Genomic DNA, 24,946 nt, shown 5'->3' with positions numbered 1-24,946 from the left:
AACCCTGTCGGGGCTTACGTGTATCGTCCCGTGGAGGCTGACAACAGCAGCATTAGGTTGCCCGGCGGGGCTCGGAACCGCCGGGCCGATCTTACCCTGCACTAGGCTACAGCTTACCGCATCACCCCATGCCGCTCGCTCAGGGGCTAGTCAGGACGTGATCCAGAATTCATTAAAACTGGCTTGGACAATGGAGTCCTGGAGAAAAAAATGACCATTGACATTTTGCGAGGAGACAGCTTGGGTCTCCTCCTCTCATTCTCTCTCTCGATATCCTGACTCAAATCTCGACTATCAGCTTCTCTCCGCTTACCCCCTTCTTCAGCTCATTCAATGTATTTTGGTGCCCTCCCAGCCCTCCTTCGACGTGGACGGAATATGACCGGTTCTGAGAGCCCGCCAGAGAAGCTTACCTCGTACCTAAGCCGGCGATGCTCGTTATCAATGGTTTGCCACAGGAACCCGTCCGGGTTGGCCGTCCGTGAAGTGCGGATATGCGCAATGCTACTGCAGGCTTCCAACGGCTTTAGGGGTGTGCACATGGAAGCACAAGACTCAACTCGCCATCCTCTTCCTTGATCGTAGTGGAACCCACAACTGAGCTGGTGCACAAAGGCCGGTAGATTCTCCGGTTGAGTCATCATCCGGGGGTACGTCCGAATGATGGCTGTAATGAACTTCCAGCAGCCATTGGAAATGAACCGTTCGGAAGGCTGATCCAGGGTGTTGACTGTACGACTGGGGACTAATGATTGAATGTCCTTAGGACTGGACTGACTGACAATGGAAAAGTTAGGTAGGGAGGGTGACATACGGGGTGACGAGGAGCGGCGCCAAACCATTCGGAGATGGCTGCCGGAGTCCAGCATCGATGGACCGAAAAGGGCCGCCAGCGTTGCCGGAGCGGAGGACTAGATCAATATCGACAATGGGTTACTGTAAAAGTGAAAATAAGGCGGCATATTCGTCCCCAGATAATGCTACCGTTGTAGAGAAACCTTCGTCCAAAGAAGAGGCGGTCGCCCCATTCGGCGGGCCCAGGTCCAAGTAGGCCCCTAGGGTAGAGTAAGACCCCATGATAGGAGCACCAAGAACTGCAGGGGAAGGGTCTGCCACTTTGCTTCGAGGCTTGCCACTGGGTCTCTCGCCGGTGTCTGTGCCTTTCATGGTGACAGTGCCGTTGTGGCCTGGTGCGGTCCTCTTCAACGTGCCATGGTCCTTGCCGTATGAGCATGGTGTTTGTCTGGTAACTCACCGGGAGCAAGGCCATCGGAAGTCGCACTTGCTTTTGGCCCTTCTGCAGGACTGGCAGGCTTTTGGCCGGGCGGGTTGTTTTCTGGCTGCTCGCCTATGGCAATATTCCACGTGGTGGGTGTGGGAGGTCTCTGCCCGTGTCCTCGTCCGAGATGAAGAAAGAGTCAAAGGAGCTTCTGAAGAGGGCAGGCAGTGATACTTTGGTCAAACGGTTTTCCGCATATAGAACAAAAGTACAATGAGCCAGTGACAGTGAAAGTAATGTCAATTCGATCCCATGTTCATTCTCGCAGATCCGGGCTGTCACTATTAATCACCTCAGACGGGGGCAACGTTGTTAACTTTGTGAAGGGTACAATACATTACATTTGTGGATTAATTAATCAGCAGAACCTAGTTACCCCTGAGCCACACCTCAGCCTCTTCACCAACCCCTTTTTGCTTTTGCTCAGGGGCCATGTATTCGCCCCTTTCCATGCTGGTGCTTCCTTCGAACCAGCCCCGACCTCCCTCATGACAGCTCGAAAGTGATATTCGATAAGTGCCTGCCCCTGGGTTCCGGTTCTTGCTAGCTAACAACTCCGACAAACCCCTCCCACTTCCCCTAACACTATGGGCATACAAAATAAGACCGCATACCGCTCTTTAAAAACCACAGGATTGGAGTTGGCAGCTCAACAACTCGCGAGACGCCGTGGTGGAAAATGCGATTGGAAGAGATAGGGGAACGGGTGAGGACATCCACAGGATGGGTTGCTTGCTGCGCTAAGCCTTATAAGGCGAGCTTGGTGGTACAGACGAGACGATGTGCCCACGCGTGGCGCCACGTGACGCAGTCCTTTCTATTATATGCCCGTCTGCTGTATCTGCGTTTGTCTTTCTATTCTTCTGCTCTCCTGTTCTTGTTTTGCACCCGCCCGTCGCCCGTCATCAGGCATACCACGTCAGATCGATATCTTCTCGAGGCAGATTTCAACAGAATACCTACGCTTGCGCACCGCCATATTACCAGATCAATCATGAGTATCCAGCCTTCGCGTCGTCACAGGCTCCCACAGACGACAGACCGAACCCTCGATGCTGAGATTCCGAAAGCGGATGGTTCCCCCCCAGCAGCGTCTGAGAAGCGACAAGAGGTACTCAACGAGTGGGAAATATACAAGCCTGCCGATATTGCCGAATTCGAGAGCTTCTTCAGTGGAGCAGACAGTGTTGGCTTCTACACTGCTCTGCTTGGTCTTGCCAAGTCGGTCAAGTATGCCAAGTCTAGAGAGCTGCTGGAACAGGCCCGAAAGGAACGGGGCACTGCCAATAAGAAAGTGTATAGATCCGGTTGGACTATCAAGGATGCAAAGAGAGCCCAGGACCTCGGCTGCAACGTCCCTGAGCATTTTCGCACGGATCAGAGTGTTAATATCTCAACGGATTCACGCACCGAACCTGAAGGCCAGGATTCCTCAACGGCCCTCAGCCAGACTCGAACTGAAACCGTGCCCTCGATCATCGGAATCTCCCCAAGTCCTCCTTCCTACTCGGTGTCCCCGGTAATACGCGATTTACTGCGGTCGCCACCGAAGGTAAGATGGGATTTATTGAGGCCCCATCAAGCACGTCTATGAATCATTGCTAACTGCTGTTGTCCTTATCCGTGCGAGCCAGACTTTCTCACCTGAACCATTCGCTCCGCCAGTTGTTACTGGGGTCATCCATCCAACGCCGACTTGGCCGCCAAGCGGCTTCCAGGGCCAGAGTCTCTCGAGAAACCCGTCCTCAAGTCAACCTCACTTGACCTATAATGATCCGCCCCTCTCTCCTCGAGCGATGAATCGATATTCGGCACCTACGATGTCGGAATATCCGACAGATGCTCCCAGTGACGCTCCAATCTCTCTGGATCAATTCGCAAGCCCCCGCAACCTCGGCCCGGATAACACAGGTGGTCATCCCTCAATAAGCGCCCCGTCACAGACGACACGTCCATACCCACTCGCCCAAGTAAGCAACCCAGGGTATCGACTGGCCCCTTCCGCGGCACTCTCAACCGTCCGGTGTCAGTTTCAAGCAATGATAACGGAGACGAAACACCTCCCCTCCCGAAGCTGCTCACTGGAGCCGATGCCCTCCTGCCAGGCAACCCTCTCACAGATACGCCCGTCAACGCCGTCATGGACCTCCTCTCGACCATCTTCCCACTCTCGATCGCAGCCATAAACTCTCTGTTGACGCGCCGTGAAGAAGCAATGACCGACCGCATGCCGCCCCGGTGGGATACCAAGACCCCGCTAGCCCGCTTGCTCGCCCTCCGCGCCACAAACCCGGCCACGCTCCTGGTCCCGCTCCGCCTCCAGCCCGCCAACCACTGGGTTCTAGTCGCGATCACAACCGTCGCCAGCCGCTTCTCGCCGGCCTATGCCGTCGAGCTCTTCGACCCGCTACCCTCGTTGAAGAACTATGCCCCCGCAGTGAACCTCGCTCAGAGCATCGTCGAAGCCCTCTGCCGCCGCCACTTGGAGGACATGAATACCGACACGGGGTTTCCTGAGGACCAGAAAGCCGCCCAAAAGGTCGGAGACGGCCCCACGTGGCGGGACACCCTCGACGGCCTCCTCCCCTGGGACGACGGGCGCGTCATCAGGAGGTCGTGCCCTCTGCCGCATCCGGACGGGATCGAATCCGGAGTCGCGGCCATCGTAGGCGCCATCTACCTCGTCGCAGGCAGGGAGATGCCGGTGGCGGAGGGCGGGTGTTTTTGTTGGGGCCTGTGGCGGTGGGTCGTGGCGATGCTCTCCGTCGACTACCTGGGCCCGGACCTCTCGCGTCTCACCGAGGAGGCCGTCCTCAGGCTGGGGGCCTTCTATCCTGCCGCGGCTGATATCGTGCTGTCGCAGCGCGACCTTGTCCTCGTTGAGTCGAGTAGCGCCTGCGGGGAGCGTGGGGGGGAAGACCCCGGCTCGTTGGACCCGGGACTGGGGCGCAAGATGGCGGAGCTCGTCAAGGTGCGGGCTAACCTCTCTGAGGTGGCTAGTGTGCTGCACCTGCTGTGCGTCCGCTCCGGGTGTGTCGGTCGAGGCCCGCCACCCCGCCATGTTGGATGCCGCCGTGCTTGGCGACGATATTCGCCCGAGGGTAACTGATATTAAGGTCCTGCTCGCGGACAGCACGGAGTACAACGAATTCCAAAAACGGATGAAAGCCTCCACCATTGCCGAGCCGGGGGCGGTCGCCCAGTTGGAGAAGATCAAAAGGGAGCGAGAACGGCTAGGCGCGAGGGGTGAGCAGGCTCAGATGTTTCTCCAGCGCGTCTATGACACGGTAACAACGTGTCTCGAGCGCTGCGAGAGGCTGAACCGTCATTTTTTGGCTCAATCTTTACGGGACGCCAAGGAGGAAATGCGTGGGTAGGTGGATAGGTGGATAGTTATGGGCCAGTTCCATTGGATGACAACTTGTGCGGACCGACTGTGAGGCCAGTGGATGAAGTGCTTCGTCCATCGGCCTGGATATTCCGTAATTACTATGCAATAGGCAGTTTGGATAACATAGTAGACCGTGTAGTGTACCTTGATCAGACCACACGCCAATTCTCATGTCGTCTGATACCACCATTCATGCTGCCAGCTCACCCCAGGTGACTTGTTGTCGCCGTGGTCCCCCTGAAGGGCCTCCTGCCAGAGCCTCAGAACTATGAAAAGGGAGTTGAAGTTGCCAGATGGCACTTCTTACCCAGGCGGCAACATCCTGTTAGATGAGGTGGTGATAGAAAACATCAGGATGCCCTGGCATATCCAGGAAAAAGTCGTGGAGAATGTCAACTTGTCTACCGCTGCTGCCGTCACTGTCTATCGCTGCTGCCGTCACTGTCTATCGCTGCTGCCGTCGCTGTCCATCGCTGCTACCGTCGCTGTCTATCGCTATTGCCGGCCATTGCCGTCACCATCGCCATCAATCGTTGCCAGCCAGGCGCGCGCAACAAAACCCTTCCTGAGTCACATATGCCACGCTGGGGGGCTCGTCCTCACGAGAGGTGGTGGTTGAGCGTAGCAAGGTATGTTTCGATGCGCTGCACGACAGGCGGCCAGCCATTTTCGCCTTTGTATCCTATGATCTCTGTCTGGACCGCAGAACGACTGCACATCGCGCGTTCCTTTCTTCTGAAATGGTCAACACGATATAGAACTGGGACGAGATGTAGATGGTGACTTACAGGAGGCACATCCTCCTTCTCTGCGGCGGCCTGGAAAGATGTGAAAATTTTGACGATAGAGCTGGGAGAAGCAGGGCTGGAAATACTTCGTTTGGTCGCTAGAAAACAAAACGCCATCATCAGCAAGCGTATATACATGAAAATAGAGTCACTACTGACCTGCTTCTTGGCCGGCGGGGTGGGATGGGCGACTCCACAACGGTTGACATGTTGCATGGCGACCTAGACAGGATACCCTTACGCTGTAAGCCCGCTTGGCCTTGACAAAGACACCTTATTAGCGAGAGTAGACCAAGAAAGGGGCTGTGCGACATACTCGGCCGGCACAGCGGGCGCCAATTGCTGGCCTTTGGGGTCCTGCGAGGAGAGTGTTAAACGAGGGTACGAGGCAAATGGAATGGCTAATGGAATCCCTGGACACTCACTTTCCCCTCGAGGGCCGAGGACGGGCGTGGTCGGGGCTCCTGCGTACCTTGTATGAGAACGACACGAAATTTAGTTTTTGGAAACTCTGAGGAGGAACTTGCGCTTGAGCACTTCGCCGAGGCCACCGCAGTTGTAACACTTGATGCGGCATCGCTTCGTCTTTGCGGTAGTTTAGGGTAATTAGAGAGAGCAAAGGGCGTGGCTGGACTCAGTGGATCGTCATGAAGAAGAGTAGAGGGGGAGGATGTCGAAGTTCGAGACCAGATCGCCTTCGCCCAGTGCTATCTACCTAGGTACCCAGGTACGTAGCCTATCCCGGAACCCCAGAGTAGGAGGCAGCTCAGGTCGCACATTCCCACCGTAAGGGTACTACCTACCTGACCTCCCTACCTAGGTAGGTAGGTACCAACAGGCCCAAGGAAGGTACCTAGGTAGACAAATACCTCGGTAGTGTACAGAGCCAACATGGAGGGTAGGTCCTGCCTACAGGTATTTGAGGTTGGATCTCTGTCGTCAGGTACATGCCTAAGTACCTACACTTTGCATGACAGATGATGGTGGGCAGGTGCGAGCTGCTTCTCTGGAGAGGTAGTTAGCAAGAACGCGATCTGGTCTCGAACTTCAGCCTCCTTCCCCTCTCCTCTTCTTCATGCCATGATCAATCCAGTGAGTCTAGCCCTGCTATTTGCTCTCTCTGCCCTAGACTGCACCAAGCGCTGACGCATAGGTTGTCATTCAGGACTCCAGACAGAATGTATTTACTGTGCAGAGCTGGAATTTCCTGTACAGCACCAAATGCTGACAGCTTGCCCTGCAGAACATAAATCGAACGTACCCGACCCCCCCCCCCGGCAGCTAAGATCATGGCGCCTCAAGTAAGTCACCATATACATCTCGTCCCAGTTCCATATTATGCTGACCACTTCGGAAGAAAGGAACCTACGAGGTGTAGTCGTTCTGCGGTTTAGCCAGAGGTCATTGTGTTGCTAATTATCCGTCATGAATAGTACTGCGAATACATGGAGACCGTAGGTATGCCGGGCCTGCTCACCTCAGAGATTGCTAACATTGTCTTGTTAGATGGAACGTAATAAATACAAGGTATGTTCTACGCACATGACTCTCTTCCATGAAACAAGTGCCCAGTTCTGACTCGATCTTAGGAAGCGAAGGCGACGGTGGCTGTGAGGATGAGGCCCCCACCATAGCATATGTGACTCAGGAATTGCTGACCTTGTCTTAGGAACTAGAGGCGAGGATGGAGGTCTGTTATCTGTTATCGACGAAGATGTCCCTGCTGACACCAGCGCAGGAGCATTTGAAGGCCGCTGCCGTAAGTCCATTCGACGATGTCTTCCGACACTTGAACGTGTTTGTAGCTGACGACATTTCTTGTTAGCACTGGCATATCAAGAAGATGGTCAGCACGCTCCCCCTTGCCCTCCCTTGCCCCTTCTCTCCACCCTTTTCTTTGCTCCCCCTTTGTCCACAACGGCTTCTAACGCTGGCCATAACAGGGCATGAAACCAGCAGAGGTACGTTTTACCAAGGGATCCAGAAACACCAGATAAACGTCTTACAAGAGCAGGACATCGAGATGGAAATCGAGAAGGAGATCAATGTAAGTGCTTCCCAAGCATGTGCAAAGATCCATCTTGCAGCACCTAACACCCGTTAATACAGGCTCTGATCGCGGAGCGAGTTGTAAGTTTCCCTTTCAGATTGATTTGCTGCTACTTAGGCTACCAAGATCGCAGGAACGGCTCGCCGAGGTGAGCGAGACGTCTCCGAGACTGGCTATGGGTTGCTCACGCATTCAATAGCAGAAGCACAAATAATTTTGGTCGAGGTAAGTCTACGTTGCCATTTTACTTGACGAGAGCTAACGGTACGACAACAGTGTCAAGGAGGAATTCGGTATTTGTCATTCATTCTTAAACCTCGAGGTCCCCAGGCTGACTTACAAACAGAGTGTATTGCAGTGTTTGTTGGTATCCTCTCGCTAGCCGACTTAACAATGCTGACAGTGACGATAGGTTAGATTATTTTTAAATAGGGGTGTGCTTTACCCCTCTCGAATTGAGCGGTTAATCACCGCGATTTTAAACTCTAGGCTTCCCACGCCCTCATGTCTCTCTTCATCGTTGGAGAGACGTGTCGGAGGTACGAACCATCCTTTGCCAGGGAGTCTCGTCGTCTCTTGCGTCGGTAGCATGCTAATCGTTTCAGGATCGCTGTCGTCCGCTTCCTTACTGATCTTGTTGTTGGCGCCGAGGCCTGCAACATTATGATCAAACTTGCATCTGATTCCATTGCCAAGAAGCAGGGCCTTGTGGAGGCGAGACGGATATGTGCCAGCGAGGGAGAATGATCTGGTCCTGGGGAAGAGAGTGTTATGTGTAGCTGAACGGGCCTGAGTAGGCAGCTGGTCTCAAGCGGGTGGATGGCCGGGCGGCGGCTTTGGATCGGCTGACTTACGCGAGGTGGCTGGGAGGCAAGGTTCCGGCTAGATTGTAGGCAAGGACTGGGTTGCTAACGAAGTGGGAACGGGACGGTCTGATTGAGAACTCTCAGCCAAAACTCCAATTGAAGCGTGCCCTCGTAATCTCTCAGGTAGACCCTAGGCGTTATACTCTACAACCCGGGTGCCCTCGAGGAGCGGACCCTGGATCCATGGGCCAGCCAGGTCTCGTATCCTTACTGGGTAATCCAGATACGGGCCGACATGATGTTCTTGATACCAATTGTGGTAACATGGCCAAGCTGTGAGGTGCAGAGGCCAGCAGCAAGAACATCCCCCTCGAAGAAGCCACAAGAGACGAACATGGGTTAAACCCGCTTTCCTGCTTCCCCTCCAACGTGCTCGACCTCTGCCGCCGCCGCTCTGACCTTCTCCTGCAGAACTTCGTCGTCATCGATATCCACACGCGCGACCTCGGCATCCTCACCGTCGAAGATCTTGGCAATCTCTTCAAGAGTGGGGCCACGTGTTTCGACGAAAAAGATCCACACGAAGATGACGTCGAAGAGGAGCCAGCCCTGAAGACCATTAGTATGAGGAAGGAGATATCATCCGCAGGGGGGAAGAAAGGCGAGGTAGGAGAGAGCTCACGCAGTAGATGGAATAGAAGCGCCATCGAGGGTGCAAGTTCTTCAGGCCGATTGGGTTGATGTATCTGGAGAGTCAGGAAGTAAGTCGCCGCCGCCACATGAAAGAAGAGAGCAAATAAAATGGACTTACTGGTTGAAAACCAAAGCGGCTTGAACGAAGAAATTCATGATCATCAAACCCTTTGCACGCAGCTTGTACGGCATAATCTCTACCGTGTATCCGACGAGCAGGCCAGACCAGGCGATGTTATAGAAGACACCGTGAAGGAAGATGAAAAAGATAACCACCTTCCCAGCCACGAGGTTGTGGTGAAGGTCATATAGTGCCGAGCAGACAGTCCAGAGGACAAAGGACACAAACATTCCTGTAGGCCTGCCGTTGGGACAGTCTGTTACAACCAAAATCTGGAGGAATTACGTACCACAAGTCGCCGTGAAAAAGAGCGGTCGTCGACCAATTTTATCAACGACAGCTGCTGCCGCGAGGCCGACGATCAACTTCCGGCGGTCAGTGGCTGCCTTGTGATACCAAAGTCCGACCTAGACTTACCGAGAGAATCGTCTTGCTCCCATTAATCTCAAACTGGGTCTTCGGGTCAGTGACACCGATGCTGTCCATCACCAAAGCAAAGTAGTAACTCGTCAGTCCGTTGCCACTCCACTGGGAGAACAGTCCGAGCACAATCACCAGCAGGAGCCTATATCTGTTTCCCTTTGTTCGGAAGAAATCCAGGAAACCGCTAGTCTTCTTGAACTCGTACTCGAGACGGAGCGTCTCTCGAATCTCCAGAAACTCAAACTGGACAACGGCATTTGTCTCGTCCCCGTTGGCGTGGTATTTTGCCAGGATCGCCAGCGCCTCGGAGTCGCGCTCTTTTGACAGGAGCCAACGTGGAGACTCTGGGACGACCCAGATGAAGAGGAACAGCAGAAGGGTGGGCAGGGCCTGGAATAGGGACGGGATCCTCCATGACCAGTTGTTCTTGATGTTGAACGTGCCAAAGGTTATCCAAGTTGCAGCGATTGAACCGATATCCCAGAGCTGGTTGTACACAGTTGTGACCCTCCCTCGGTGCTGCGGGTGGCAAAGCTCGGTGAGGAGAAGCGGCGCCGAATTAGAGCATATGCTATTACCGAACCCAACGAAGAACCTAGCTGCGACGAACACTATCAAGGGTAAAAGGGTGTTGTTAGATCCTTCCTTCCAAATATTCATATGCTGCCTGCAAGGGCGGAAAGCCATACTGGAGAAATTCTGGGATGCCGTTTGAACGGCAACTCCGACGAAGAGGAGGAGGCATCCGGTAATGATTGCAATCCGACGGCCAAAATAGTCCGCGATATAAGGGCTGCATCGGAGTAAGCACATGCAAGGGGTGAATAGGGGGCCACCCACGTACGCAAAAGGCAGGCCAGCAAGACTACCAATGCTGTAGATCGATCCGTATAAGCCGAGCAAGGCTCCTCTCGGATGATGAAAGTAATCTTGCCAAACAGTCAAAATCTGAAGGCCGTTAAGCATCGACCTGTACGAAAAAGACAAAGTCAGCACCAGATCCAGCAAACATGGATTATCAAAGGCAGTACCCGTCGTAACCCGTCGTGGCAGAAGCCAAGCAGAGTGCCATCGTTAAAGCATATAGCTTCCTCAAGCCTGGATCTTTGTACCATATCACCCGACGGAGATGAGGTGCTTCAGCAGTAGCAACCTCCCTCTCCGCCTCTCGCATCGGCCGGAAGTGAAGGCCGACCATCGTACCAAGAGTTGACCAAGTTAAGAGTAGAATCCAACGAGTTTCGTGTCAAGAGCCGTGATGCTTGGAACAGCGCAGCCAGGGCAACGAACGAGGAGGCCATGGTCTATGGATATATAATTACGTTACATAGTAATTATTCTACATCTTGTGTGTTTGAATATGCCGATCTGTGCTGTCAACAGAACCCCCGGCTACAGGCATCATGAAATTCCACCAGAACCAGGTTTGCAGTTGAGACCATCAGTGGTAGTGCACACTACTTGCTTCTTTATTGGGCCATGCCGCATATCACCCGATTTCAACCGCAGTCGAGGTTAGGAACCTCTGCACTACCCCATATTCCCCACACTTCACCCCGCAAGCTTGATTCAACGCCAGTCATGATAAGCCTCCTCGCATGAAGCTTAGCACGAGTTAAGCGAAGATCGACATGGGGACTCAAAACTGTCGGATATAAGACAGCGATACGGGCAGCTATCAAGGCGGAACTACCGAAAGGTCGGGGTCAGGGTCAGGTCAGGCGAGGAGGCCCCCGCTGTCTGGATCACCAGGGTAAACCACTGGGAAGAGGAGATATCACGAGAGGATGAGGCGCTAAGTTGCGGGGATGGGAACGTGGTATTCTTAACCGGGGGAAGTGCGAGACGCGGTAATGGCGGCGCGGAAGGGTCGCGCCCGACGAAGGGAGTAAGTCCCCCTCGCCGGCGCAACATCGCACCGGCCCAAAGCTCTCCTCCAGGTCTTCCTGGGCCTCGTGACAGCCTCGGTGTCCAATTTATCTACCCCCTCGAGGTAATTACGTTTCCATCGGAGACCTCCAACTGCTCGTCGACCAAGCTGAACACCGTCATCTATCTAGACAGAAGAAGGCGGAATAATCCATAGCCTCCCCTAATTACTTCAACCTCGCCTTCGTCTCGTTCGCCAGAACCTCCAACTCCGACAGACACTGGTCCCAAGAATTCGCGCACCATCAACATCATCCTGATGCATCACGCCATGGAACAGGAACGCGACCGTGGACAATTTCCACAGCTGCAACTCCCTTGTCCTCCTGCTCCTGACAACAATCAAGAAGACGAATAATACCGAGGAGACCTGCACGACGGCGGGAAGAATCAGCCACTCCCATCGAACCTGGACGAATACCACCTGATCCATGCTCAGCCCCCGGGCTGTGACGTTGTAACTCGACCGGAGCTGATCCGTCATGCTCCTAGCCATGTTTTGGAACGTCTGTGAAATATCGCCGCTGCGAAACACATCTGCGACCCCTTGTGGCGGAGATGGTGGCTCTTCTCCATCGTATATGCTGCCGTTGAAACGGTCCGAGACGAACAGCAGATTCAGGGCACTGACATCTTGGACGGAGGCTTTCAGGACGGATAACCCACTTTGGTTGAACACTATGTCGAGAGAGGGGGTTGGTGCCGTATCCGACAAGTTCCACGTTGCAACTCCAGGGTTGAGAGGGATCAACTCTTGCTTGGCGATGGTGAGGTTACTGCCGGATGCGGATATACCGGAATAGCTGTATGCTGCTAGGCTGACTTTGCATTCAACGATTTCCATCTTGCTATACTGGATAAACCAACTTGTCCAATCGCTCGGCACTCTCAGCACCGTGATACGGGCAATGTTGGCGGGAATCAAGGCGCCGTGTTGGATGAGATCGTTGGGATTGGGATCCGATCCTCTCCCAGGATATACGGCGCTCAGGAGGGAGGCACTGCCGAGACTGACAACCGTCTGCCATGAAGTAGGCAAATAGGTTGCTCCAAGAGTAATTCCTCCCGGGGTTTAAATGTTGGAGCCAGTTCCGTGGGACCCATTCCATAATGACGGGCTTATGCCCAGTAGAGTGGCATTCGTAACGTCTGCACAAGCGCTGACAAAACCAAGTGATAGGTAAGTCCCGTTCCAGATGCACGTCGAAGCGCAGTTGAATGCGGAAGGGGGGGGTCAATGTCAAACAAGCCTCTGTAGATGGCCCCTTGCATCGACTTGTCGGCAGTTGAGGCTGGCAGGCAAACATGTTAGAAAAGATGACACACACACACACACACCTCTCTCTCTTTTCCATTTGTCTTCCCCATTGAACGAGAACATAATTACCTTCAACTTGAAAATTGACACCAACCCCGTCTATAGATCGTGCGCTAGCTCTGTATCTATGGGCGAGGCCGAATGATGCTCTACCATCATCGACAGCGACAGTAAACGGCGTGAACCTGATGATCTATTGGATAAAGACATCGAGACCCAAAGCGAGTATAGTAGCCGCGCGCACCAATGCTCGCGAGTTCCCTTGGCCTCGTCGCAAGAAGCCTCAGGGACCCAACAGGGCCGCGGCTCGCTTCCTCGAAAAGGTCAAAATCGCCCAGGGTGCGCGCGGCCATCTTGAAGTACAGCCACTTATACTGGCTTATGCAGGCAGCCACGCCAAAGCCCGCCGTCGATTTGGCCGCTGTGCTGGAAATGGAGATGGTTGCTGGGAGACTGAGGGAAAATGTCCACTCGGATAGTGGATGGTCTTTCATCTTCACCAGGATGGTGACGATGCTGGTCATGCAGCCGAGGCTGACTGTAATGGCCAGTATTTCCCACGACCATCCCAATAATACTGCAGTGTTTGTCTTCATGGTGCCTCGGATTTCTGATCAAAGTTCGTCCCGTGGTTGAAGTATGGAGAACGAAGGTCGTCGATGCAATTGGTGCGCTGCCCGGACGGGGCGCTCGACAATCGTTTTATCATGAGGATGGGAGGGGAAGCATTGCAATAAATGTGCCAATGCTTCGGGTGGTGCGAGTGCCTAGCCATCCCCAACACTACTCCTGCAAGCCATATCTGCACAACTCCCTGTTGTGCTCGCCAACGAGTGGGTCGGGTGGAAAAAGGGGGCACTGGCCCTCAGGCTTCAACATTCGAAGCCCCTGTCGGAAGACTTCCAATGAGCTTGGGCGCAAGCCACCAAAGTCTGTGCGACTTCCCTGGCATGGCATTAGAGCTACTGTGCCACAACGAATATAGAAGCAGTAGCTGTATGTTGGTTTAGATAATAAGATGTGTGTTTCAGCTTTGGTCGCACAACAGTTTATCGCACAAACAATACTACCCTCCTGCCAAGCGTGCAACAGTCGAACCTAGTGTAGTGGTGACATGGAAAATCTTAGCATTAAACCCGCCAGTCCGTAAGGGGAGGAATGTGTTAGGATTACACGGGACGGGCATAACTTCTAACACCGTATATTGTACTCAAAAATCGGTTAAACCTTCATACACTAAACTGGCAGTCGTAGAAGTTTATAAAATACCCCTATAACGAGCGTTTAGAAAGGTAAATATCATAACAGGAACCTTAACACTCTCGCAACAGCAACATCTCGACAGCGAACAGCCCACGAACCCAACCCCAGCAGGTTTCCCTCCCGGAAAAGGGCCCCCCAGCCTGCTCCTGTCCCGCGACCCTCTCACTCTCCGTCCGCAGGCGGATCGTCCGCAGGCGGAGTCTCGGCAGGCGGAGTCTCGGCCGGCGGAGTCTCGGCAGGCGGAGTCTCGGCCGGCGGAGTCTCGGCAGGCGGAGTCACGGCGGGCGGAGCAGCAGCAGCCGTGGTGCTGCACTCGTAGCGCGTCGACGTCGTCTCGCTGGCCGTGACCGTCACCCTGGTGTACTCGACCCTCGTCCGGTGGACCGTCGTGGTCACGGGCTCATTAGCCGTGGGTTCGACAGCAGTGGCGGTCGGGGCCGGGGGCGCGGCGGCGTCGTCGTCGCCGTCGCCGCCGTCCTCTTGCCTCTTGGGCACGGCCGGTGGCTCGGTCCTGGTGGGTGCTGCAGGTGGGGATGTACGGCCGGGGCCGCCCGCACCGCCACCGCCACCGCCACCTCGGCCGCCGCCGCCGAACCCGCCGCCGCCGAACCCGCCGCCGCCGAACCCACCGCCTCCGAATCCGCCTCCGAATCCGCCTCCGAGAGGACAGTCAATGGTGGTGACGGCCACAGCGGTGGACAGGTACGTGGTCTGCGTGTACGAAATGGTGGTCGTGGCATCAGTGGTGAGCACATAGGCAATCGTCGCGCTGCATTGGTAGCTGAGGCGGGTCTGAGGCTCCGTCTGAGTCACGGTGACAGCCGCCACGACTGTCCTGGTCCGTGCCGGGAGCTCCGTCGTCGCGGTCACTGTGACCGCTGTGGGCTTGGCGGGGGGCGCCTCGGTGGGTGTCTCGGTGGGCGCCTCGGTGGCCGTGGGGGTGGCCGTGTCGGTGTCGGAATCTTGACGGCGAAGGATGGGGATGGGGGCCGCGTCTCCAGAGTCGTCGCCAGAGTCGTCATCGGCTGGCGGAGGAGGCGTCTCAGCCGCCGGAGGAGGCGTCTCCGCTGACGGAGGAGGTGTCGCCGGCGCCGGAGGAAGAGCAGCAGGGACTGATGCGAGAACGGTGCGGGTGCAGTTGATGTTGGAGACGACGGTGGTGGTGGTTGTGTAGACACTTCTTGTGGTGGTCCGCGTGACGTCCACGACGGCGGGCGTCTTCCTGACTGTCACGGTCACGGTCGATGGTTCGTCATCCTGGCGTGCATGCAGTGGGGAGGCCACGGCAGTGTATGCCAGCGCAAATAGGCACACTGTTTTTAGGAGAGCCATCTCGAGCTTTGGCTTGCAGCTTGATTCTTACAAAGTCTCAATTCACACGCCTTCCAACACGGAGGGGAGCTTTTCCCGTGCAAAGGGGTCATAATATATATACCCCTCGTTCGTACGTCCAGGGGAAACTTTGACATGATGGCATACACGTATCGCAGCTCGGCAGTCACTTAGACCAAAGCTGACCGACACGGCAAAAGGACGGGAAGGAGAATTGGAAGGAAGTCGGGAAAGCTTGTTCCCGTCATCACTGACGTGATAATCGACAATCTATTCCAGCGAATAGTATGTCGACAGCAAATTGTAAGTGAAGTTGCCAACCTAGGTAGCCTGATAGCTCGGAGATCCTCTCACAAACACGGTGGGGGGGGAGGATATACCGGGTCGATAATAAATGTCGTTTTTATCAACCCCGACAATTAATTGAAACATCCCCCCAAGCACGGCACTCATTGTCCAATACCGATCGATGTAACCACCCAACCTTAGCCGGAATAAAATCAACCTACACCCGAGCAAGGTCTATGACGAATCTGTGAGACCTTCTATGCAGCGGCTGGAATACCGACAATAGGCTTTTTGTTAGGAGTTAAATCCACGAGGCTTACTATATAGCCCCGACTGGATTGCTCTGGCACCAGGTTGAGTCAATAATGCTCGATTCTTCCAGAGCAACGTTAAAACTCCGACTAAGCTGACGCAAGTCTGACCACGTCTGAGTCTATGACGATGGCTTGGGGGAGAAGTCGATGAGCCGATATCGAACCATGATATTAATTGCTCTGCTTTACCGCCCCGCGAGATGTGATGTCAAGACATCATCGCAAGCCACTCCTGCACGCTATGATATTGCCGGTGCGGGGTTGACTGTCTACCACGATGGCCATGGAATGCCATGGAAAACACACTCCCAGGAGACAGCAATCCGTCACCCCTTTTGTCCATGAGTGATTATCCACCCGAGATTGTTCAAGTTGTCATAGTCCCCGGTCTGTAATGGGTCAGGTCAGTGTGGCCCCCACTCGATTGACCGTGGTAATTCATCCTAATTGGCGGTGAGAGAAACTGACGACGGTAGCGTATGGGCAGAGGAGTGGCGGGTGTCTAGATGCGAGCTGTGGCAACATGCTCGTTGCAATATATCCCACCATTCCTTTCCCAAGGCTTTACCAAGCAAGCTGCTCGGTTAGAGCCCCTCCGTACACCCTCCCTAGGTCTAGGCATATGTCACATAACCCTATTGCAAGACGAATCAGTCCCATGGGCATGCAAGATTCGAAAGGGGGGGTAAAAGGGGGGTGGCATACAACTAAGAGTCGTGCCAGACGCCAGACATTGAGACTTGCGAATGGCACCAGGATATGAAAAGGGGGACGGAGCCCCTGTCGGAAGATTTCCGGGATGCAAGCCATCTTGGAGCGCAGCCGGGAGTCTTTCCAACATGCTTATTCCTACAAGGGCCGGCCCCACAATCGGAGGGCCTTGAGACTCCACCCGGAGCCGGAAGAGAAGGTGTTGCTACTTGCTTCAGGTCGTCAGTTCCGCGGAGAAAATGGAGGCTTGGCAGCAATCTGTGCCGGAGAATTGGATGGAGTGCCCTGTCTCATATATAGTGGTTGTGCCTGAGTTGCGGGGTGACAGCTGCAGGAAGTATTTAGGCTGCCGGGGGTGGATGTTAGGAAAAGGCGTGGTCGTGGGGTATAGTGAATCACATGGGTTGATTAGATCCTGATGTTTTATTCGCGCGGTTACAAGAAGGGGTTATGAGGTGCTTGGGAGAACAGAACTTGAGCGCGTACGAAACGTGAATCGGCGACTTGAGTAGAGAGGAGAAGTCATTTGTTCCCCTGAACAGCTCGCCCTAATGCTAGTGGAAATTGGAAAGACTACACTCAGCGCTACGAGATATTTCCCGTCGTGCTGGCAAATCGTAATATATTTCCAGTTGAGACGATGAATACGACTTGCTCCGCAGTCGAGCTCGGAGGATAAACCAGTGCCCTCGCATAGAATTACGTATTCTGGGCCAGAACACGGGGGCAATGATTAAGGAGCGCAAGCATCGGGAGCCCTATTCGGGGTTGCATGCAAGGCTTCAATGGAACTGGGTGGCAATGATGATCTATCTCCCATGTCCAATTTCCCCTGTGATTCGGTGCCCAAGAGTTGGCCCGCATATGGTTGAGGCTTAAAATTGCGCCATCGCAGGGGCGTCTTCCGTCATCACCTCGGGGCTCAATGTCGTCGTTCACTCTCCAAAAATCAACCCCGTTACACTGCAATCAACCTTCCAAGCAATCCCCAGCTCACGAAATCATCCTCCAATTAGCCCAGCACACCAGGGCGATCGATGCGAAGATCCCCAACCACACGAGCGCGGTCTTCACCATGATCTTCCGTGCGAGAGCATTGACTGCGTCCTTGTCGTTGACCCGCGGGAACGGCTTATTGGGGACCGGCTTATCCAGCATCTTGCACAGCGGAGCCCATCCATCCTTGAGTTCCATGACGAGGAGCTTGTCTCCGGGTACTACGTCTCGGAGGTACTTGTGGTGACGCTCGAGGAGCTCTTCGCTACCAATTAGCAACGACGGATCTGGCGTTTGCACGTCTAATAAAGCGGGAGCAGATTACTCACCAGGACCGTAGACGTCGTTTCCGGGAATCTCGGGGGATCTGGTAACAGCAGTCCTGGATCAGCGGCCAATGCGGCATGGCCTCCCCGGAGAGGTACTATTAGCTTGCTCACCTCTGGATCATGCATTCTATTGCGACAGGGAACCAGCGCCAGCCTGGCATGGGCATGAGGAAGTAATACAGCCACTTCGGGGTGGCATTCTGGACGACGGTCCCCAAGCTGGCCCACCATTTCACGGGGTCGCGATTGACGTCGACGACCCTGGCATCCGGGTACAGCTCCATGAGCTCGGGGATGAAATGGTTCCCCGGCACGTCGGCGATGGCGACGAAGCCGCGGGTGACCTCGCGCAACAGCTTCATCAGTTGGGGTTTGTCGTGGCGGTGTCTGTACACGTCGATCCACTTCTTGACGTATTCTGGCGACACGGCAACCCCGGCGCGTCAGTTCTGCAATTGCGGAACACCATAAACGACAGTGGCTCCGACTTACCGTCTTCACGGCCGAGGAGTTGGGTGCCTCCGTGGCACACGGGACCGCCAAGGAGCTCCTCGAGGGCGAGGCTCATGGACACGGTTCCCGTTCTGGAGTAGCCAGCGCTGATCACTTGGATATCGCGGCTGGGATCAGTCGGGACCGACGGAACTCCACCCATCTTGACTGGCACTGGAGAGCGCTGGCCTCGCGACGGCGGCAAGTGGTCGATTGATACGGGTTGGAGAGGCTGGTCGAGAGAGTTGATGCACTTGTTCGCGTTGTCGTGGCGGGCTGCCTGCCATCAGGCGCCAAGGCCTGCATGCTTACTGTTTACCATCGGCGGCCCGAGCCCCCAGCGGTTAGGGTGGCATCCTTCCCCCCGTCTGCATGAATTGTGACCTGACCAGTCGTTCGTCCGGACCACCGTTTCTTCTTCACATGGAGAAAGGTGTATATATGGTTTGCCCGCGGGCTTTGACAACAGCGGAGATATATTATTCGAAGCCGGTCGAAATTTGTAATTGTTGTGCGGTCTCATTGCATCAGAACACGAGCATAATTTTGTCACAAATATCAGTCGGGATGTGTGTCCAAGCAGCTGATCTCGGTGCTCAGTTTCTAGCTGATAGCTTTGTGACATTTTCAGCTAGGTACTTGTGTTACTTTCATCTTCTATCAATCAAACTCTGGCCGTTTCTTGCAAAACATGTGGGATTATCAGTTCCATCTAATGCTCCTGGGAGAATCAACATTTCGAGAAGTCTGCCTGGCTTGCGAACTATTACTGGTACGGGCTGAAAAAAAAAGCTTGTTTGTGGCACAAACCAGCACTGCCACTTCTTACCTAATTGGGCTTAGCGAGAATTTTGAAACTTACAAATTTCTTCAACAATCGTAAAGGTTAGAATATTTTGACGAATCACACCAGAAGCTTCCATGTTTGCTGAGCTGCAAGCACAACGCACTTTCCGTAGGTATGATGAGAATCACCCAGCAAAGGAAGGAGGGGTGGGGCGAATTGCAGGGTCAAGCATCCACAGGGGTACAGCTGACCAATGATCGTTACCCCCAATGCCTACCAGCTTCAAGGCTGAAGCACCAAGAAGCCAGCCTTGTACGTATAGAATACGGCCCATCACATCTCATCACAGCGGGCAAGTGACACAGGGCCCACACTGATATACCTGGGTACATCGGGGAGACTTCTTCCCGTTTGAATGGACAATAATTTTTTCTTCCAACCTTCCATGTCAAGTGCGAGGCGTTTCCTTTGCCAACGGGACCAGGACCAAGGCAGGACAGGAGGGCAATATGCCAGGCCCAAGACGCGAGGCCCGGTCTTCGGGCACGAGAATAACAGCTCAAGTCACAAGAATCCAGCGAGAGCTCGAAGAGCTCATTTCGAAGCTGGCCGATGACGAACGGGCTGCGCTGACTGCCTACGAGCGGGAGACGCCAGCTCTTCAGGGTCAAGTCCGCAGCAACGAGCAGAAGATGCAGCAACTGCGACGCGAGAACAAAACAGCCCAGGATACCATCACACAACTTCGGGGCGCCTGGGAGGCTGCCAGAGAGGAGAGGCGTAGGGTGCAGGGCATGTTTGGGCGTGCCCGTGAGAATACTGTACGTCCTGTCCTGACCTCACCTCGCCTCGCCTTTACTTGATTTGATCCCTTTGGGTCGGACAGCTTCTGACAGCGGGGACAGATCCCACCAGAAATGCTGCCGCCATTGACAGCCGCAGGCATCGCGGACGCCGGACCCGCTACATCTCAGCAGCGAGACGAGGAGCCGCCCGTCACCCAGTCAGAGACCCGCCGATCGACGCGAGACCGAAGGGCGCCGCGACGTTTCTCCCTGAGTCCTACGCCCCACAAGCTACGAGTCCCATCTGCTTCTCCTCTTTGTCGGGGAACCCCAGCCGACAAACCAGCATCCGCCGCCGGAAAGGCAAGTTGTTCTATCCAGGCCAGGAGTTTAATCTTGTGGGCTAACTTTGTACATCAACAGAGGAAACGAGACGGCGATGATAAACCCGGGAGTGGTCAGCAAAAGCAAAAACGCAAGTTCGTCGCCCAAGCTGAGGAAGCTGAGTTGGCCTCTGCCGCCCAGAAACAGCCCAACGGAGTTAAAGGTAAACAAGTCAAGACCATCAACTTCAACGAAGTTTTCCAGGACGGTAATGCCGAGTACAAGCACCGGATCATAGAGTATCCCGTGTATAGCGGGCACTGGTATATTCTCCGGTGCGATGAGCACTATATGCATTTCGGCCATTCCACCTTGCTCATCCAGGCCTTCAGGCATCTGCACAGCAAGTCGCATGGCTCACAGCCCCAGGGGACGGCAACCGCCGTCCGAGAGCTTGGCATTTGCGTACAAAATTGCGATGCATCCAAGGCTGCTCAAAACAATGCTGCCTTTGCCGCCGCACTGAAACGCGGATATAAAGTGCTCAAGGGCAAGCCTTCACTGAAGGAATTTGTTTCTCGCCGCAGACCAGCCGCCGCCCTACGAGTGACACACGAAAGGGGCAGGAGCGGCGATGATGATAACTCAGAAGGCGAGGAGGCAGCCACCCAACGGATCCGGTCAAGATCTAGGCCCTTCAACGGGATCACCAATCCTGTTGCGGGTGAGCTGTACCTCGGACGCTGGCGATCGCGGTGGCACGCTGCCATCATGCTACCCATCGGCAACCTCGAGACTGTGGGCATCAGCGGGTCGATTTACGATACGCGTCTCATCAAGCGTCATATCCCCATGTGTTATGCCCGGGACAGTGCGCGGACAATCCTCGGGTACGCTGAGGGTTTCGAAGACGGTGGACCTGATGCCAAGAACCGGAGGTTTCCCGTCATGTACTTTGACGATGATCAGGACGTCACGTACTCGGACGACGATCAGCACATGTCCCTAGAAAGTGGCCTCGTTGTCCCACCTTCGGACTCTCTGGCCTGGATCCGAGCCAGCCTACTCCGACCATTCAGCGCATATGACCCCAACAACCTGCCCCCCCGTGGCTACGATGTCGCGCTGGAATTTGCCCAGAGACGGGGCCCACTGAGTGCTGCGAAGTCGGTGCTCGCAGATGTCTCTGCCCATCCTCGAGATCCAACCACTGGTGAGTTTTTAATACAGTTGTCCAGAACACACAAGGTGATTAATTAGGAAACTTTACTGATGGTCGGGCAACAATCGCCAGGTGAGACCCATCAGGCGGAGTCGTCAATCTCTCACGAGAAGGGCAAAACGTCGAATATCGACCCTGCCACCCTTGGCAGAACGGATAAAGAGGGCACCGCGACAGCAGCTGTTGGAGAGGGCTCACGACCGACATCCTCGGGACCCAGAATTGCATGGGGGATAGCCAACAGGAGCTTTGCCAACCAATCTTGGGAGGAGGACATGGCCGACGCCTCCGAAGATCCGTGCGACGACGCCGAGTCTGGCAGCGATTCGGATGATGAATCTGGTTCCGAGTATAGTAACCACGCATCCGACCCCGAGAATCGAGCTCCCCAGAGCGATCAAGCTAACGTAGACACGTTAGAAACCCCAGAATTGCACCCCGAGTCCGACACCGAGCTCCCAGGAATGGCAGATTACACCGAACAACCCGATAATTCTGCAACCAGAGAGCACGTTCGAAGGTCCAAGAGCGTGGATGTGAGTTTCGATTTTGCACCGAACTTCCACATGGTCCTGGGCACAGATCATTCGTCGCAGGATGGGGACACCACCGAGTCGGATACCGACAATCAGGCTCAAAAGATATCCAGGCAGACAGAAGGATCGCAGAACGCCCGCACCTCGCCGTCGCGCTCTATTGCCGACACCCTTCCCGTGGTGCGCGAGACACTGGCGGACGCCCATCTCTGGCTGGACACCTCTAGCGACGGAACATCAGAGAATGCGAACGCCCCGCCAAATTCCACAGAGCACGACGGGGCATCGCCCATCCAGCAACGATCCCCAGCCGAGAGCCCTCTCTTGGGGGAACCATCTCGCCCGGGCGTCGATGCCCAGAACATGGATCATGGCGACAGTCCTGCCGCCGATTCACAGGCGGGCTCTTTCTATTCGACGCAGCCGGGAGGGCAACCGGTGCGAGCTCCAACATGGGATGATATCAAGAACCGCTAACAGGCTGCAATAACGGGCGTATTGGACGAGGAGCTTCGAGTTTTTTTGCGAGAGAGTTTGCGTCATCGCTTGGTCATCATCAGGTGTGTGCTTGGACTTGTGCTGTATCAAATTATCGTGACGAAGATGTCGAGTTTGATTCATTATGTATCGTTCGTTACGAAGGTTACTCCCGTGGATTTCCAGGCGAGTGTTGACAAGGCCAAAGGGGCTTCATCTAGAAACTAACAATTGCTACTGTGCAAAGCCAACACTGGCAATGCCTCTCGACGTCTAATTACAACCGGGTCACATATCTTATAACCCACTGAATGCTCCTGCGTTGAAGTATCCGCCCAGCCAATGAGACGGTCCATACACTGGTTAACCTACCGCGGTTGCACGAAACACTGATATTTCTATTCGGTGTCGTCCGTCTCTCTCAGATGGCGGAATCGGTGGGGCCAGATACCTTGTTTCCCTGGTGCCAAGATTCCATTGGGATCCAGTGCGTCCTGGGCAAGGGTCAGAAATGTCAGAGTCTTTTTCTTCTCTCATGGATGGGCAAACATACCTTGATCTTCTCCACAAACCTGTTGTAGGCATGATCGTTGAAATCGTTTAGGTTCGCAATGAGATCTAGTCAAACCCCCGACCCCCGTGGTTAGCCACACCGTACCCATTTCACAACCTCGGGCCGAAGTGAAAGAACAAAAGCTAGCTCACCCATATGGTTGACGTGCGCGCGATACATGCCGTAGCCGCGCTTCTTGGCCTCGCGGTAGAGGCCGTAGTACAGCTCGTGGACGCGCCTCCGCTGGACGGGGTCCTGCTGGTCGTAGGTGAACATGTTCATGAGCACGACGTGGCGCTCGTGCATGAAGAAGTCGCCCATCAGCTCGATCCCCGCGGCGTCGTAGATGGGCTGGCTGACGCGCATCCACTCGAGCAGCATCTTGCCCGACGACGGGATCACGGGCGCGTAGTCGCCGTGCGCCGCCTTGCCCGTGCTGCCCTTGGGCAGCGGCCAGTCGATCAGCGGCAGGCTCCACAGGCTGGGCACGCCCACGAACATGGTGCCGTGCTCGTCGGGCACCGTCGCCGCGTCGAGGCGCTCGCCGTCCTCGGCGGCGAAGAGCTTGCCCTTCAGCTCGCCCGTGGGGGCCTTCTTGGCGAGGATCTCCTGGATCTCGTCGAACTGGGCCTGGACCATCCGCTTGGACCCGTACAGGCCCCAGCGGGCGAGCCAGTGGCCGACGCCCATCTCGGTCTGCAGCTCCTTGATGCGCCACTGGGGGATGGGGCCCTCGCCCTTCCAGAAGTCTTCGCGGCGGCCGCTGATGCAGAGCGTCTCGATGACGCTGGTCATCCAGACGCAGTTGGGAACGACGCCGTTGCGGCGCATCTCGCCGAACTCGTCGACCATGACCTCGATGTCCTCAAACTCGGGCATCGAGAAGCTGCACGACATGTACGCCGCTGGCTGCGGGGTCATCCAGATGCTCAGCTTGGTCACCACGCCGAGGTTGCTCTGCAGGAACAGGCCCTCTACCGAGGGGCCGTACGTGAACTTGGACAGGAACGCCGACGGAGAGTTGGTGATGCCGAACTGGCCCGTCCGCACAAGGTCGCCGTCCGCGAGCATGACTTCGATCCCGGCCATGGCCTGGTGGTGCGAGAAGTTGGCGCCGAATCCCATGCCGCGGTCTAGGGTCTGCTCGGAGTTGTCAGCTATCGGAATGCCATTTGCGCAGAAAGGAGAGGGGGGAAGAGGGGCGGGGAACACACATTGCCCAGAACGCTACCCCATCCGAGCGAGGCTGTGCTAGGCCACACCTTGAGCTTGTTCTCGACGCAGTATCGGTAGAGGTCGATGAAGGTCACGCCGGGCTCGACGACGGCGTAGGCGTACTGGTCGTTGACCTCGATGATCTTGTTCATGCGATGCAGGTCCAATGCGACCGAGCCGTTAACCCGAGGGGCCGGCCCGCCATATCTGTGTTCGCAGGTCAGTTGATGGAGAATGTTGAAAGGGGCAGGACTCAAGTGCCGACTGACCCTAGATTTTTTCCCCTGGAGAAGGTCCATACAGGGATAGTATATTTGTTGGCGATGCGCAAAACCTCTTTAAGTTCATCAGTCGAGGCGGGGCTGCGTTATGGAGTGGTGAGCAGACGAAGACAAAAAAAGAAAGAGAGGGGGGGGGGGGGGGGGGGGGGATAAACAAAGGTGGGCGAGAACAACCACAAAGCGGCGCGGGGAAAATACCACTACCCCAAAACGGACAACCAAATGTGATATGGTTCGATATTG

At 55.1% G+C, this 24,946-nt stretch overlaps 7 protein-coding genes across 7 annotated transcripts in view; 1 reads left to right on the top strand and 6 right to left on the bottom strand.

The window, feature by feature from the left end:
- Positions 1–184: 184 nt before the first annotated feature.
- Positions 185–740, bottom strand: QBC33DRAFT_543067 (uncharacterized protein). Its single transcript, XM_060428331.1, has one exon. It carries the CDS (start codon positions 642–644, stop codon positions 327–329), a length of 318 nt encoding a protein of 105 aa, XP_060282186.1. The 5' UTR covers positions 645–740; the 3' UTR covers positions 185–326.
- A 7,973-nt stretch (positions 741–8,713) lies between these two features.
- On the bottom strand, positions 8,714–10,749 carry QBC33DRAFT_612102 (general substrate transporter; the record flags this gene model as incomplete). Its single annotated transcript, XM_060432471.1, has 8 exons — positions 8,714–8,923; positions 8,997–9,060; positions 9,126–9,360; positions 9,418–9,493; positions 9,546–10,162; positions 10,241–10,344; positions 10,396–10,521; positions 10,583–10,749. 8 exons carry the CDS (start codon positions 10,747–10,749, stop codon positions 8,714–8,716), a joined length of 1,599 nt encoding a protein of 532 aa, XP_060282185.1.
- An 898-nt stretch (positions 10,750–11,647) lies between these two features.
- On the bottom strand, positions 11,648–13,471 carry QBC33DRAFT_612101 (uncharacterized protein; the record flags this gene model as incomplete). The annotated part of the gene is made up of 6 exons (XM_060432470.1): positions 13,015–13,471; positions 12,868–12,983; positions 12,727–12,772; positions 12,581–12,640; positions 11,701–12,490; positions 11,648–11,668 (listed from the first exon to the last, which is right to left on the bottom strand). The coding sequence occupies exons 1-6, from the start codon at positions 13,392–13,394 to the stop codon at positions 11,648–11,650; spliced, it is 1,413 nt and encodes a 470-aa protein (XP_060282184.1). The 5' UTR covers positions 13,395–13,471.
- Positions 13,472–14,223: 752 nt separating this feature from the next.
- Positions 14,224–15,393, bottom strand: QBC33DRAFT_560406 (uncharacterized protein; the record flags this gene model as incomplete). Its single annotated transcript, XM_060430057.1, has 1 exon — positions 14,224–15,393. One exon carries the CDS (start codon positions 15,391–15,393, stop codon positions 14,224–14,226), a length of 1,170 nt encoding a protein of 389 aa, XP_060282183.1.
- Positions 15,394–17,524: 2,131 nt separating this feature from the next.
- QBC33DRAFT_122137 (P-loop containing nucleoside triphosphate hydrolase protein) lies at positions 17,525–18,790 on the bottom strand. The gene is made up of 4 exons (XM_060421994.1): positions 18,524–18,790; positions 18,143–18,449; positions 18,032–18,069; positions 17,525–17,962 (listed from the first exon to the last, which is right to left on the bottom strand). The coding sequence occupies exons 1-4, from the start codon at positions 18,684–18,686 to the stop codon at positions 17,700–17,702; spliced, it is 771 nt and encodes a 256-aa protein (XP_060282182.1). The 5' UTR covers positions 18,687–18,790; the 3' UTR covers positions 17,525–17,699.
- A 643-nt stretch (positions 18,791–19,433) lies between these two features.
- Positions 19,434–21,886, top strand: QBC33DRAFT_122116 (uncharacterized protein). The gene is made up of 4 exons (XM_060421993.1): positions 19,434–20,131; positions 20,216–20,458; positions 20,519–21,632; positions 21,719–21,886. Exons 1-4 carry the CDS (start codon positions 19,820–19,822, stop codon positions 21,799–21,801), a joined length of 1,752 nt encoding a protein of 583 aa, XP_060282181.1. The 5' UTR covers positions 19,434–19,819; the 3' UTR covers positions 21,802–21,886.
- A 967-nt stretch (positions 21,887–22,853) lies between these two features.
- The window catches only part of QBC33DRAFT_589901 (uncharacterized protein), a 2,665-nt gene continuing 572 nt past the window's right edge, over positions 22,854–24,946 (bottom strand). Inside the window, exons 2-6 of the mRNA XM_060431597.1 lie at positions 24,692–24,784; positions 24,422–24,629; positions 23,360–24,347; positions 23,208–23,272; positions 22,854–23,148 (exon numbers count right to left, since the gene is read on the bottom strand). Coding sequence (XP_060282180.1) covers positions 23,053–23,148; positions 23,208–23,272; positions 23,360–24,347; positions 24,422–24,629; positions 24,692–24,784 — 1,450 coding nt within the window. The 3' untranslated portion in view covers positions 22,854–23,052. The remainder of the gene's footprint in view (positions 23,149–23,207; positions 23,273–23,359; positions 24,348–24,421; positions 24,630–24,691; positions 24,785–24,946) is intronic.

This window comes from Phialemonium atrogriseum, assembly GCF_030411735.1.
Source record: "Phialemonium atrogriseum strain 8032-3 unplaced genomic scaffold QBC33scaffold_17, whole genome shotgun sequence".
NCBI classification, from domain to species: Eukaryota; Fungi; Ascomycota; class Sordariomycetes; order Cephalothecales; family Cephalothecaceae; genus Phialemonium; species Phialemonium atrogriseum.
This window is presented reverse-complemented; position numbering and strand designations above follow the sequence as displayed.

Excerpts from the sequence above, each read along its gene's own strand:
- QBC33DRAFT_122137 (XM_060421994.1), bottom strand. The coding sequence starts at position 18,686 with ATGGGTGGAGTTCCGTCGGTCCCGACTGATCCCAGCCGCGATATCCAA. Across the intron at positions 18,070-18,142 it reads ATAGAATGCATGATCCAGAG|ATCCCCCGAGATTCCCGGAA; the intron begins GTGAGCAAGCTA and ends TGCTGTTACCAG. Across the intron at positions 17,963-18,031 it reads AAACGACGTCTACGGTCCTG|AGCTCCTCGAGCGTCACCAC; the intron begins GTGAGTAATCTG and ends TTGGTAGCGAAG.
- QBC33DRAFT_543067 (XM_060428331.1), bottom strand. The coding sequence starts at position 644 with ATGATGACTCAACCGGAGAATCTACCGGCCTTTGTGCACCAGCTCAGT.
- QBC33DRAFT_122116 (XM_060421993.1), top strand. The coding sequence starts at position 19,820 with ATGCCAGGCCCAAGACGCGAGGCCCGGTCTTCGGGCACGAGAATAACA. Across the intron at positions 20,132-20,215 it reads GGCGTGCCCGTGAGAATACT|ATCCCACCAGAAATGCTGCC; the intron begins GTACGTCCTGTC and ends CAGCGGGGACAG. Across the intron at positions 20,459-20,518 it reads CAGCATCCGCCGCCGGAAAG|AGGAAACGAGACGGCGATGA; the intron begins GCAAGTTGTTCT and ends GTACATCAACAG.